The sequence below is a fragment of the Phyllostomus discolor genome, chromosome 10 (genome assembly GCF_004126475.2).
Source record: "Phyllostomus discolor isolate MPI-MPIP mPhyDis1 chromosome 10, mPhyDis1.pri.v3, whole genome shotgun sequence".
NCBI classification, from domain to species: Eukaryota; Metazoa; Chordata; class Mammalia; order Chiroptera; family Phyllostomidae; genus Phyllostomus; species Phyllostomus discolor.
The window spans coordinates 85,805,974-85,818,437 of NC_040912.2; the positions used below are offsets into that span (position 1 = coordinate 85,805,974).

At 50.1% G+C, this 12,464-nt stretch overlaps 3 gene segments (V, D, J or C); all 3 read left to right on the plus strand.

Annotated features, from left to right (window-relative positions):
* The first annotated feature begins 2,409 nt into the window (after positions 1 to 2,409).
* LOC118496955 lies at positions 2,410 to 3,273 on the plus strand. The segment is given in 2 exon segments: positions 2,410 to 2,495; positions 2,804 to 3,273. Coding segments are annotated over 2 exon segments (510 nt in total).
* Positions 3,274 to 4,121: 848 nt separating this feature from the next.
* Positions 4,122 to 4,918, plus strand: LOC118496956. The segment is given in 2 exon segments: positions 4,122 to 4,325; positions 4,461 to 4,918. Coding segments are annotated over 2 exon segments (648 nt in total).
* Positions 4,919 to 10,185: 5,267 nt separating this feature from the next.
* On the plus strand, positions 10,186 to 12,234 carry LOC118496957. The segment is given in 3 exon segments: positions 10,186 to 10,471; positions 10,607 to 10,925; positions 12,168 to 12,234. Coding segments are annotated over 3 exon segments (435 nt in total).
* The last annotated feature ends 230 nt before the right edge of the window (positions 12,235 to 12,464 follow it).

Below are 12,464 nucleotides of genomic sequence, written 5' to 3' on the forward strand. Positions count from 1 at the left end.
AATGAGACAAGGAGATTAAAGAGAAGACAGTAAGAGACAGACAGCCTTATACTTCTTGGACACAACTAGAAGGGGTCCAGAGTCCTTCTTGTCACTAAAAAAATATACAAAAGAAAGCCTATGACCTTCCTGGATTTTAAATTTCCACTGTAAAACAGCTACACATGCACTTCAGATTTGCATAGCCTCTTATAACTATTTTAAGGGCTTGCTTTTCCCTGATACTGAAAAACGTCTTCAGCTACCCCGGAAACTTCCTCATAGCCCCATGCCATGAGCAAGCCGTCACAGAGCTGTTGCAGGAAATGAATCCAAAGGGTGGAAAAATCACTAAGGTTTCCAGAACAAGTTTTAGGAAACTGTCCTATCTATTACTAACTAGGACAAAAAATGCATATAAAAAATATCATCAAAGGAGGATAATATTTATTAGGTACAAGAAACATAATTTCTGAATTTAAACTAATCATGGAAGTCATAAGTAGCCAATAAGGCAACTCAGAAAGCCAACTTGTGACCTGTGTACTAACAGAAGAAATATCCCAGAATTCCGAGGAAACACAAAAGGATGTGAGAGGACTGTTGCAACGCAGCAGCTTTATCCACAGGGACCTCACACTGGAAAACACTCGAATACCCATCAACAGTGCAGCAGATCACTAGTGTCATATGTATGCAACAGGATAAAAGAGAGGAAATGTTTAAACAATATTTGCATAAACATGGATGGATGAATCTCATAAGGTGTTGAAGGAGAGAAGCCGACACGCTGTAGGAGGTGAGACAAGCGTGAGCTGTCTCACAGGTACCAGTGGAGTCAGAGCTGAGTGCAGGGCTCAGCCTCCGATCACCAATGCTGTGGCTGCCCCAGCCCCTTAGCTCTAGTTGTGACCCCTAGACTCCCTGGGCAACACCGTCAGGACACTTTGAAAAGACACAGGCTGCCCTGGCTGGCATGGCTGAGTGGACTGAACACGGGCTACAAACCAAAGTGTCACAGGTTCCATCCCCAGCCAGGGTACATGCCTGGGTTGCAAGCCATAACCCCCAGCAAATGCACATTGATGTTTCTCTCAATCTCTCTCTATCATCCTCCCTTCCCTATCTAAAAATAAATAAATAAATGAAATCTTTAAAAAAAAATAAAGTCCCTTAAAAAAAGAAAAAGAAAAAAGAAAAGACACAGGTTTGTGGCTGACAAGTCCTGGAAATTACCCAGCACACCTGAGTCACAGAGCAAGGCTGCAGGTGGACAGAGTTTGCAGGGCCCTGGGACCTGCTTTTCAGGATGGGCAGTGGGCCCTAGTGTTTCCTGGACTCAGTCTTTATTGCTGAATGTGAAGCATCAAAGCAGGAATGTAAAGGAAGGAGGAGGAATCCCAAGGACCTCAAAGTGGTCAGTTACCGAAATCAGCCCAGGAGCCCTAGAACGCAGGAGCCTGGGTGGGGCAGCTGGAACTGAGAGCCTGCTGCCTGGGTCTGTACCTGGTCCCGGACCTGGCCAGGCCCTGTGGCCCCACACAGCCGGCTTTGAAGTGGACACCTCAATATTCACAGCATCACTCAGGCATTTGCACCACAAAAACGAAAACAAAAACAAAAAACTGTCCGTACTTTACACCACTTACTCTGAGGCCATTGTGACATGGAAGAAATGACCTTAATGCCATTTACTACACAAATGCACTCCTTTCCTCAAGTAACTCTAACAACTCAACTTTAAGTCCCTCTGAAATCGGAAAAGCCGACCTTCGGGCTGCCTGTCCTGGACCGAACCCAATCACCGGAGACAGGGACTGGTTTTCTGGGTGCTTTTCTCAGAAGGCTGGCGACCTGAGAAGACAGCAGATTCGTAAGACCCTTATGGGCCATCTTACATGTCCTTCCCAGTCAGCGTTTTCATAAAAGAGATGAAAATGAGGGGAGCGATTTTGAGATTCAGGGAAAATTAAAGGAAGAATTGCAGCATTCTAACCCCAGGCAGGCAGGCGGGCGGTCCTCTGTCTCTCCTGGAAAACGAAGGCTTGATGTCCCCAGCTGTGCCCCGGGGGTCCCTGTCTCTCCCGGGAGTGGTGAGCCCTCCATACCTGCATTTGCGTTATCATATGTGTTACCTAGTAGGCTTATTAATTGTTTACCTTTAAACTAAATATTTTCCAACTCTTGAGTTCCCTATCACCTTCAATGTTCTAAGTCTCAGTGTATCCCCATACAATTAGGAGTGGACTCAGAACATTTCCAAGGCCCCTTCCCCCACTCTCTGTCTGGTTCTCCAATAGAGAGAAAGACCAATGCACCCTGCCTCACTGGGACAGATCCCCACCAGGGGGCAGAAGAGAGCACCCAGGGGATCTGGAAACACCCTCCCAGGTTCATCCATCCTGGGGGTGGAGAAAGGAAGAAGGAAGGGCTGGCCACACCTCTCTTGAGACCTGTGTGAGGCCATCACCCAAGGATGCTGCTGCTTCTGCTGCTTCTGCTGCTTCTGGGGCCCAGTAAGAGCCTGATTATCTGAGTGGCTTGGGCGAGTGTGTGTGGGTGCTGGCCTGACGGAGGGGGTGGCTAGGGTGGTGGACTTTCTATGCTGATAGCAAGGAGAGGGGTCAAGTGAGAGGTCACCATTCAGGGCAGATGGGGGCTTCTGATCCCAGGGAGTCTGACAGGAAGATCTCACCCACAAACGGGACTCTGGGGGCTGGAGGAACAGGGGAGGGGGCATGGGCGAGGCCCTGAGTTTCCTGACTATGGTCAGCTGGGATGGTCCTGCTGGCCTCCTTCACGGCTCTGACCTCTGTCCCTGCAGGCTCCGGGCTCGGTGCTGGCGTCTCTCAGAGCCCAAGCAGGGTCGTCTGTGCACGTGGGACCCGTGTGATGATCGAGTGCCGTGCAGAGGGCATTCAGGCCTACACTGTGTTTTGGTATCAGCAGTTCCCGAATCAGGGCCTCGTCCTGATGGCGACCTCCAATGTGGGCTCCTCTGCCACACACGAACAAGGTTTCCCCCAGGACAGCTTTCGCATCAGCCACCCAAACCAGTCTTTCTCGGATCTGACGGTAGCGAGTGCGCGCCCTGAACACAGCGGCCTCTACTTCTGTGCTGCCAGGGACACAGCGCTGGGCAGACATGAGAGGCCCAGGCAGGAACCTCTGCCCCTCTCCCCTGCACCCAGCCCGGGAGCCCTGTGGGAGGGGGTGTGGGGGAGGGAAACCACAGCTCCTCTGAGGGAGCCATCTGTTGAGGAGAGAGAGGGGAGAGAGAATATAAACCTGTAAACCGAGGTCTGTGTAACTCCAGGGATGTGCTTTTTTTTTATACATAATAAAGAGTGGCAAACTCGCCACCCACCTCTACCCCATAAAACAAAACTTATTGAAGCCTTCACACTTGGCTAGAAAACTGGAAAATGACCCTATTCAACTGTGCATATTGTAGGCATCCCAACAGCATGACAATGAAGAAAAGGAACACAAAATCATGGGACAGAGAAAAACAACCCCTTCCCGTGCCCCCCCCCCATAAAAAACAATCATGTGTCAAAGTAAAACTTAAGTCTACACTTCAAACAAATGTATTCAAGAGAGCAGTTGAAGATAACCACCCTAAACAACAAATTGAAAAATTATGAACATAAAGGGCAAAGCAGGGAGAGAAAAACTTTCTGATTGAACTCAGCATAGAAATGAAACAGAGGACACACTTATCTAAGAAACGAAGAATATATTTTAAAAAAATCCATGGAACACTCAGATGGAAATCTAGTTCAGGTCCTGAGGAAAAGAAGGCAAACATCTAAGAGTCTAAAAATGGCAACAGGACAACCAGCCAGGGAGAAGGTTCTGGAATGAAACAGGGCCCTGGCGTGAACGCAGGATGGATTTGAGCAGAGCGTTACCCATGCAGTGATGGGACTAAGGATGCATGCTACGTTCTCCCATGACCCACTGGTCTCCAGGCTGCTATCATGAGCAATCCCCACCTTCACTAGGAAGGGAACAGCCAGCGGGCCAATCACAGGGAGGCCCTGCTGGGAGCCAGCCACTCAGGCCAGAGGGAGGAACAGGGGGATGGGGTGCAGGGAGTCCAGGTCTCCTCCACTCTGTCTCCCCATCTGCACAGTTAGGGAGCCCGAACTGAATGCCTCCAGGGTCTCTTCCCACTGTCTCTCTAGCCTTCTGCACATTCTGCACACACAGGCAGGGGGTCCCCACAGCTAAGTCTCTTGTCTCATTTGTCTTCTTGCAAGTGCCTGTAGATACCAGGGGCCCCCTTCCCACTATGGGCAGCCAGGTGCTCTGCTGCATGCTCCTTTGTCTCCTGGGAGCAGGTGAGTCCTGGGTTCAGGGGGCAAATTCCTGTCCTGAGGGTGCGACACTCCATGTCTAACTAAGCCTTTTCCCATAACAGAAGTAGGAGTACCCTCCTGGGCTGTGTTTCCAGAACCTTCCTCTTTCTTCCATAGGCACATTGGGTGGTAGAATCACGCAGACCCCAACATACCTGTCCAGAGAGGAAGGACGAGATGTGACCCTGCACTGTGAACAGGACTTTGGTCATGACTACATGTACTGGTACCGACAGGACCCGGGGCAGGGGCTGAGGCTGATCTACTTCTCCCGAGCAGAAAACCTTGTTGAGGAGGGAGACCTGGCTGCAGGCTACCAGGCCTCTCGGGAGAAGAAGGCATCCTTTCCTCTCACCATGCCATCGACCCGGAAGAACCAGACAGCTGTGTACCTCTGTGCCAGCAGCTTAGACACAGTGGGGCACAGCCACCTCCTGTCTGTGCACAAATGGGTCCCCAGGGCTGCTTGCTCACCAGGTGGCAGGGCTCCGTTGTGCTCAGTCCCTGGCCCTGCCCGCCTTCCTCCACCTCAGCCCATCCCCCACAGCAGCTGCTGCTATAACTATGTCATGTAGAACGGTACAGTGCTTCAGCCATCCACTCCCTATCTACCCTTTTATTTATCTGTCTGTGTGAGAGAGACAGAGACAGAGAGGCAGAGAGAGAGAGGTCGATTTCACAAATCAACCCTTTTTTTCTACTTTACCAAACACTGGAAAACAGAAATGATGTGAAAACGACTCCTTGTTTCAGGAAAACAACAAAGCCCGGTGGGGAGAAAGCCACGGAGACAACAAATACTGTAACCAAATGGCACGCAATGTGAGCTTCAGTCCGAAGTGTCAGCCAGGACAGGAAGTAGCACGTCCGTTCTGTCTGGGGACATCAGGAAGGGCTTCAAGAGGAGGCCAGGAGTGGACTGAGGAGTAGGTCTCACCAGATGGACACGTCCGGGCAGAGTAACACGGGACATGGGGGCTATGGAAGGACAGAATGATGGTATCACATTTGGATAAAGGTCATCGCCACCCCGCCCCCCAGACATGGCCATAGGGGAAAGTGGAAGAATTAGAGAAGGGAAGTTATTGATCACAATTGAGTTTTGGGTTCTAGTGGCTGTTCCTTGGGTATCTGCATTGAATACCTGCTAGACTCCTGTGAATGCGCACTTGGCAATGAGAAGACAGACTCAGGCTCCAGGGAAACATTTGCAGGACCCATCAGCAGAGGCGTGGTCAGTAGCACTTTGCAAATAGTCTTCATGTTCTCGGTGCATTTTCTCCTTTTCTCGTCTGCCCCAAGTGTGTCAAATGAAAAGGCAGGCAGTGTTAGTTCCTGGGACTGCATTTGTTTAAGTCTTTTAGTTTGATCACATGATTCTGTTTCTAGAAACAAATGGCAGGCAACAGTATTCAGACTAACCCTCCCTTTACATACAACTGAGCATACTGGATTGGATTTATTTTAAAGTCTTCATGGAAGTGTTTACGGACCCCCGTCTGCTCTGGGTGGCATTAGTTTCCTCAGGATCAGCTATTTCTAGAAACATGGACAAAATCCCTGACCATAACATACAAACTTTGTTCCATGCATTTTATCCGGATTTCTTCCTGAATTTATGTCAGCTTCAGCTTTCTTCTCCCACACATTCTGTGCCAGGTAGACTCACACAGATACTGCTGTACTGAGCTACAGGGGTGGGAAAGTGACAGCGGCCCCTGAGTAGGATTTGAACTTGGAAGTGTGGTCTGATGGGCACTCCAAACCTTCACAGCCCCCAATGTTTCCTAACAAATGTTAACAAATAAGGGAACACACCAAACTTTGGATGTGGGATGGATCTAAATCACTTTACGTTGACTCTTCCAGTCATGTTTGCAGATACTTCTGGATCAGTGGTTTCTGGAGCCAGCTGCTGGGTCAGGGACTTCTGGGCAGTGGGGACACAGCCCCAAAGCTCCTGCTCCCTGTGTGCGGGTCATACTCCTCAGGTGATGGGCTGGGGCCAGCTTTCTGTCCAATGAGAGAAGGAGATTAAGCAGAAGACAGTAAGAGACAGACAGCCTTATATTTCTTGGACACAACTAGAAGGGGTCCAGAGTCCCTCTTGTCACTAAGAAAAATATACAAAAGAAAGCCTATGACCTTCCTGGATTTTAAATTTCCACTGTAAATCAGCTACACATGCATTTCAGATTTGCATAGCCGCTTATAACTATTTTAACCGCTTGCTTTTCCCTGATACTGAAAAACGTCTTCAGCTACCCCGGAAACTTCCTCATAGCCCCATGCCATGAGCAAGCCGTCACAGAGCTGTTGCAGGAAATGAATCCAAAGGGTTGAATATCACTAAGGTTTCCAGAACAAGTTTTAGGAAACTGTCCTATCTATTATTAACTAGGACAAAAAATGCATAGAAAAAATATAATCAAAGGAGAATAATATTTATTAGGTACAAGAAACACAATTTCTGAATTTAAACTAATCATGGAAGTCATTAGTACTCAATAAGGCAACTCAGAAAGCCAACTTGTGACGTGTGTACCAACTGAAGCAATATCCCAGAATTCCAAGGAAATAGAGAAGGACGTGAGAGGAACGTGCTGTCCCAGCAGCTTTATCCACCATAACCTCACACTGGAAAACACTCGAATGTCCATCAACAATGCAGTAGATCACTAGTGTCATATGTATGCAACAGAACAAAAGAGAGGAAATGTTTAAACAATATTTGCACAATCATGGGAGGATGAATCTCACAAACAGTGTTGAACGAGAGAAGCCAACACCCTGTAGGAGGTGAGACAAGCGTGAGCTGTCTCACAGGCACCAGTGGAGTCAGAGCTGAGTGCCGGGCTCAGCCCCCGATCACCAATGCTGTGGCTGCCCCAGCCCTTTAGCTCTTGTGACTCCTAGCCTCCCTGGACAACACTGTCAGGACACTTTGAAAAGACACAGGTTTGTGGCTGACAAGTCCTGGAAACTACCCAGCACACCTGAGTCACAGAGCAAGGCTGCAGGTGGACAGAGTTTGCAGGGCCCTGGGATCTGCTTTTCAGGATGGGCAGTGGGGCCTAGTGTTTCCTGGACTCAGTCTTTATTGTTGAATGTGAAGCACCAAAGCAGGAATGTAAAGGAAGGAGAAGGAATCCCAAGGATCTCAAAGTGGTCAGTTACTGAAATCAGCCCAGGAGCCCTAGAACGCAGGAGCCTGGGGTGTGGAGGCTGGAACTGAGAGCCTGCTGCCTGGGTCTGTACCTGGTCCAGGGCCTGGCCTGGCCCTGTGACCCCACACAGCTGGCTTTGAAGTGGACGCCTCAATAATCACAGCATGACTCAGGCATTTGCACCACAAAAACGAAAACAAAAACAAAAAGCTGTCCGTACTTTACACCACTTACTCTGAGGCCATTGTGACCTGGAAGAAATTACCTTAATGCCATTTACTACACAAATGCACTCCTTTCCTCAAGTAACTCTAACAACTCAACTTTAAGTCCCTCGGAAATCGGAAAACCGACCTTAGGGCTGCCTGCCCCGGACCGAACCCAATCACCGGAGACAGGGACTGGTTTTCTGGTCGCTTTATTCAGAAGGCTGGCGACCTGACAAGACAGCAGATACATAAGACCCTTATGGACCATCTTACATGTCCTTCCCAGTCAGCCTTTTGATAAAAGAGATGAAAATGAGGGGAGGGTTTTTGAGATTCAGGGAAAATTAAAGTAAGAACTGCAGCATTCTAACCCCGGGCAGGTGGCCGGTCCTCTGTCTCTCCTGGAACACGAAGGCTGGGATGTCCCCAGCTGTGCCCCAGGTGGTGGTCTCCAGCTGTGCCCCGGGGGTCCCTGTCTCTCCCGGGAGTGGTGAGCCCTGCACACCTGCACTTGCTGAGACAACAGCTTTATCATATGTGTTACCTACTAGGCTTATTAATTGTTTGCCTTTAAACTAAACATTTTCCAACTCTTGAGTTCCCTATCACCTTCAATGTTCTAAGTCTCAGTGTATCACTGTATAGTTAGGAGTGGACTCAGAACATTTCCAAGGCCCCTTCCCCCACTGTCTGTCTGGTTCTCCAATAGGGAGAAAGAGCAGTGCACCCTGCCTCATTGGGACAGTTCCCCACCAGGGGGCAGAAGAGAGCACCCAGAGGATCTGGAAACACCCTCCTAGGTTCATCCATCCTGGGGTGGAGAAAGGAAGAATAAGGGCTGGCTACACCTCTCTTGAGACCTGTGTGGTGTGAGGCCATCAACCAAGGATGCTGCTGCTTCTGCTGCTTCTGGGGCCCAGTAAGAGCCATAGTGTCTGAGTGGCTTGGGCGAGTGTGCGTGGGTGCTGGCATGAGTGAGGGGGTGGCTAGGGCTGGTGGACTTTCTATGCTGATGGCAAGGAGAGGGGTCAAGAGAGAGGTCACCATTCAGGGCAGATGGGGGCTTCTGATCCCAGGGAGTCTGACAAGATTTCACAAAGCAAACAGGAGTCTGGGGGCTGGAGAGAAAGGGGAGGGAGCAGGGGGCAAAGCCCCTGGTTTCCTGCCTGTGGTCAGCTGGGACTGGTCCCGCTGGCCTCCTTCACGGCTCTGACTCTGTCCCTGCAGGCTCCGGGCTCGGTGCTGTCGTCTCTCAGAGTCCAAGCAGGGTCGTCAGTGCACGTGGGACCCGTGTGACGATCGAGTGCCGTGCAGAGGGCGTTCAGGCCTCAACTGTGTTTTGGTATCAGCAGGTCCCGAATCAGGGCCTGGTGCTGATGGCCACTTCCAATGTGGGCTCGCCCGCCACACATGAGCAAGGTTTCCCCCAGGACAGCTTTCCCATCAGCCACCCAAGTCTCAGTTTCTCATCTCTGACGGTGACGAGTGCGCGCCCTGAACACAGCGGCCTCTACTTCTGTGCTGCCAGTGACACAGCGCTGGGCAGACATGAGAGGCCCAGGCAGGAACCTCTGCCCCTCTCCCCAGCACCCAGCCCGGGAGCTCTGTGGGAGGGGGGCGAGGGGGGAGGGAAACCACAGCTCCTCTGAGGGAGCCATCTGTGTGAGGAGAGAGAGGGGAGAGAGAATATAAACCTGTAAACCGAGGTCTGTGTAACTCCAGGGATGTGCTTTTTTATACATATAAAAAGTGGCAAACTCGCCACCCACCTCTGCCTCATAAAACAAAACTTACAGAAGCATTCACACTTGGCTAGAAAACTGGAAAATGACCCCATTAAACTGTGCATATTGTAGGCATCCCAACAGCGTGACAATGCAGAAAAGGAACACAAAGTCCATGGGACAGAGAAAAACAACCCTTTCCCGTGTCCCCCCCCATAAAAAACAATCATGTGTCAAAGTAAAACTTATGTCTACACTTCAAACAAATATATTCAAGTGAGCAGTGGAAGATAACCACCCTAAACAACATGTTGAAAAATTATGAACATAAAGGACAAAAGCAGAGAGAGGGAGAGAAAAACTTTCTGATTGAACTCTGCAAAGAAATGAAACAGAGGACACACTCATCTAAGAAACGAAGAATATATTAAAAGAAACCCATGGAACACTCAGATGGAAATCTAGTTCAGGTCCTGAAGAAAAGCAGGGAAATATATGAGACTAAAAATGGCAACAGGAAAACCAGCCAGGGAGAAGGTTCTGGAAAGAAACAGGGCCCTGGCGGGAACGCAGGACGCATTTGAGCAGAGCGGTACCCATGCAGTGATGGGACTAAGGATGCATGCTACGTTCTCACGGGACCCACTTGTCTCCAGGCTGCTGCCATGAGCAATCCCCACCTTCACTAGGAAGGGAACAGCCAGCAGGCCAATCACAGGGAGGCTCTGCTGGGAGCCAGCCACTCATGCCAGAGGGAGGCACAAGGGGATGGGGTGCAGGGAGTCCAGGTCCCCTGCACTCTGTCTCCCCATCTGCACAGCTAGGGAGCCTGAACTGAATACCTCCAGGGTCTCTTCCCACTGTCTCTCTAGCCTTCTGCACATTCTGCACACAGAGGCAGGGGGTCCCCACAGCTAAGTCTCTTGTCTCATTGGTCTTCCTGCAAGTGCCTGTAGCTACCAGGGGCCCCCTTCCCACTATGGGCAGCCAGGTGCTCTGCTGGGTGCTCCTTTGTCTCCTGGGAGCAGGTGAGTCCTGGGTTCAGGGAGCAAATTCCTTTCCCGAGGGTACCACGCTCCAGGTAGAACTAAGCCTTTTCCCATAACAGAAGTAGGAGTACCCTCCTGGGCTTTGTTTCCAGAACCTTCCTCTTTCTTCCACAGCCACATTGGGTGGTAGAATCATGCAGACCCCAACATACCTGTCCAGAGAGGAAGGACGAGATGCGACCCTGCACTGTGAACAGGACTTTGGTCATGACTACATGTACTGGTACCGACAGGACCCCGGGCAGGGGCTGAGGCTGATCTACTTCTCCCCAGAAGAAAAAATTATTGAGAATGGAGACCTGGCTGCAGGCTACCAGGCCTCTCGAGATAAGGAGGCATCCTTTCCTCTCACTGTGCCATCCCCCCAGAAGAACCAGACAGCTGTGTACCTCTGTGCCAGCAGCTTAGACACAGTGGGGCACAGCCACCTCCTGTCAGTGCATAAATGGGTCCCCAGGGCTGCTTGCTCACCAGGTGGCAGGGCTCCGTTGTACTCAGTCCCCGGCCCTGCCCGCCTTCTTCCACCTCAGCCCACCAACTAAAGCAGCTGCTGCTATAACTATGTCATGTAGAACGGTACAGTCCTTCAGCCATCCACTCCCTATCTACCTATTTATTTATCTGTGTGTGTGAGACAGACACAGACAGAGAGACAGAGAGAGGCAGAGAGAGGGAGAGAGAGAGAGGTCGATTTCACAAATCAACCCTTTTTTTCTACTTTACCAAACACTGGAAAACAGAAATGATGTGAAAACGATTCCTTGTTTCAGGAAAAACAACAAAGCCCGATGGGGAGAAAGCCACGGAGACAACAAATACTGTAACCAAATGGCACGCAATGTGAGCTTCAGTCTGTAGTGTCAGGCAGGACAGGAAGTATCGCGTCCGTTCTGCCTGGGGACAGCAGGAAGGGCTTCAAGAGGAGGCCAGCTGTGGACTGAGGAGTAGGTCTTACCAGATGGGCACGTCCGGGCAGAGTGATACGGCACATGGGGGCTATGGAAGGACAGAATGATGGTATCACATTTGGGTAAAGGTCATTCCCACCTCCCCCCCAGACATGGCCATAGGGGAAAGTGGAAGAATTAGAGAAGGGAAGTTATTGATCACAACTGAGTTTTGGCTTCTAGTGGCCCTTCCTTGGGTATCTGCATTGAATACCTGCTAGACTCCTGTGAATGCGCAGTTGGCAATGAGAAGACAGACTCAGGCTCCAGGGAAACATTTGCAGGGCTCATCAGCAGAGGGGTGGTCAGTAGCACTTTGCAAATAGTCTTCATGTTCTCGGTGCATTTTCTCCTTTTCTCGTCTGCCCCAAGTGTGTCAAACGGAAAGGCAGGCAGTGTTAGTTCTTGGAACTGCATTTGTTTTAAGTCTTTTAGTTTGATCACATAATTCTATTTCTAGAAATGAATGGCAGGCAATAGTATTCAGACTAACCCTCCCATTACATACAACCGAGCATACAGGATTGGATTTATTTTAGCCTTGATAGAAGTGTTTACGGACCCCGTCTGCTCCGGGTGGCCTCGTGTTTCCTCAGGATCAGCAAGTTCTGGAAACATGGACAAAATCCCTGACCATAACATACAAACTTTGTTGCATGCATTTTATCGGGATTTCTTCCTGAATTTACATCAGCTTCGGCTTTCTTCTCCCACACATTCTGTGCCAGGTGGACGCACACGGATACTGCTGCGCTGAGCTACAGGGGTCGGAAAGAGACAGCGGCCCCTGAGTAGGATTTGAACTTGGAAGTGTGGTCTGATAGGCACTCTAAGCCGTCACAGCTACCAATGTTTGCTAACAAATGTTAACAAATAAGGAGACACACCAAACTTTGGGAGTGGGATGGATCTAAATCACTTTACGTTGACTCTTCCAGTCCTGTTCCCAGACACTTGCAGATCAGTGGATTCCGGAGCCAGCTGCTGGGTCAGGGACCTCTGGGCAGTGGGGACACAGCCCCAAA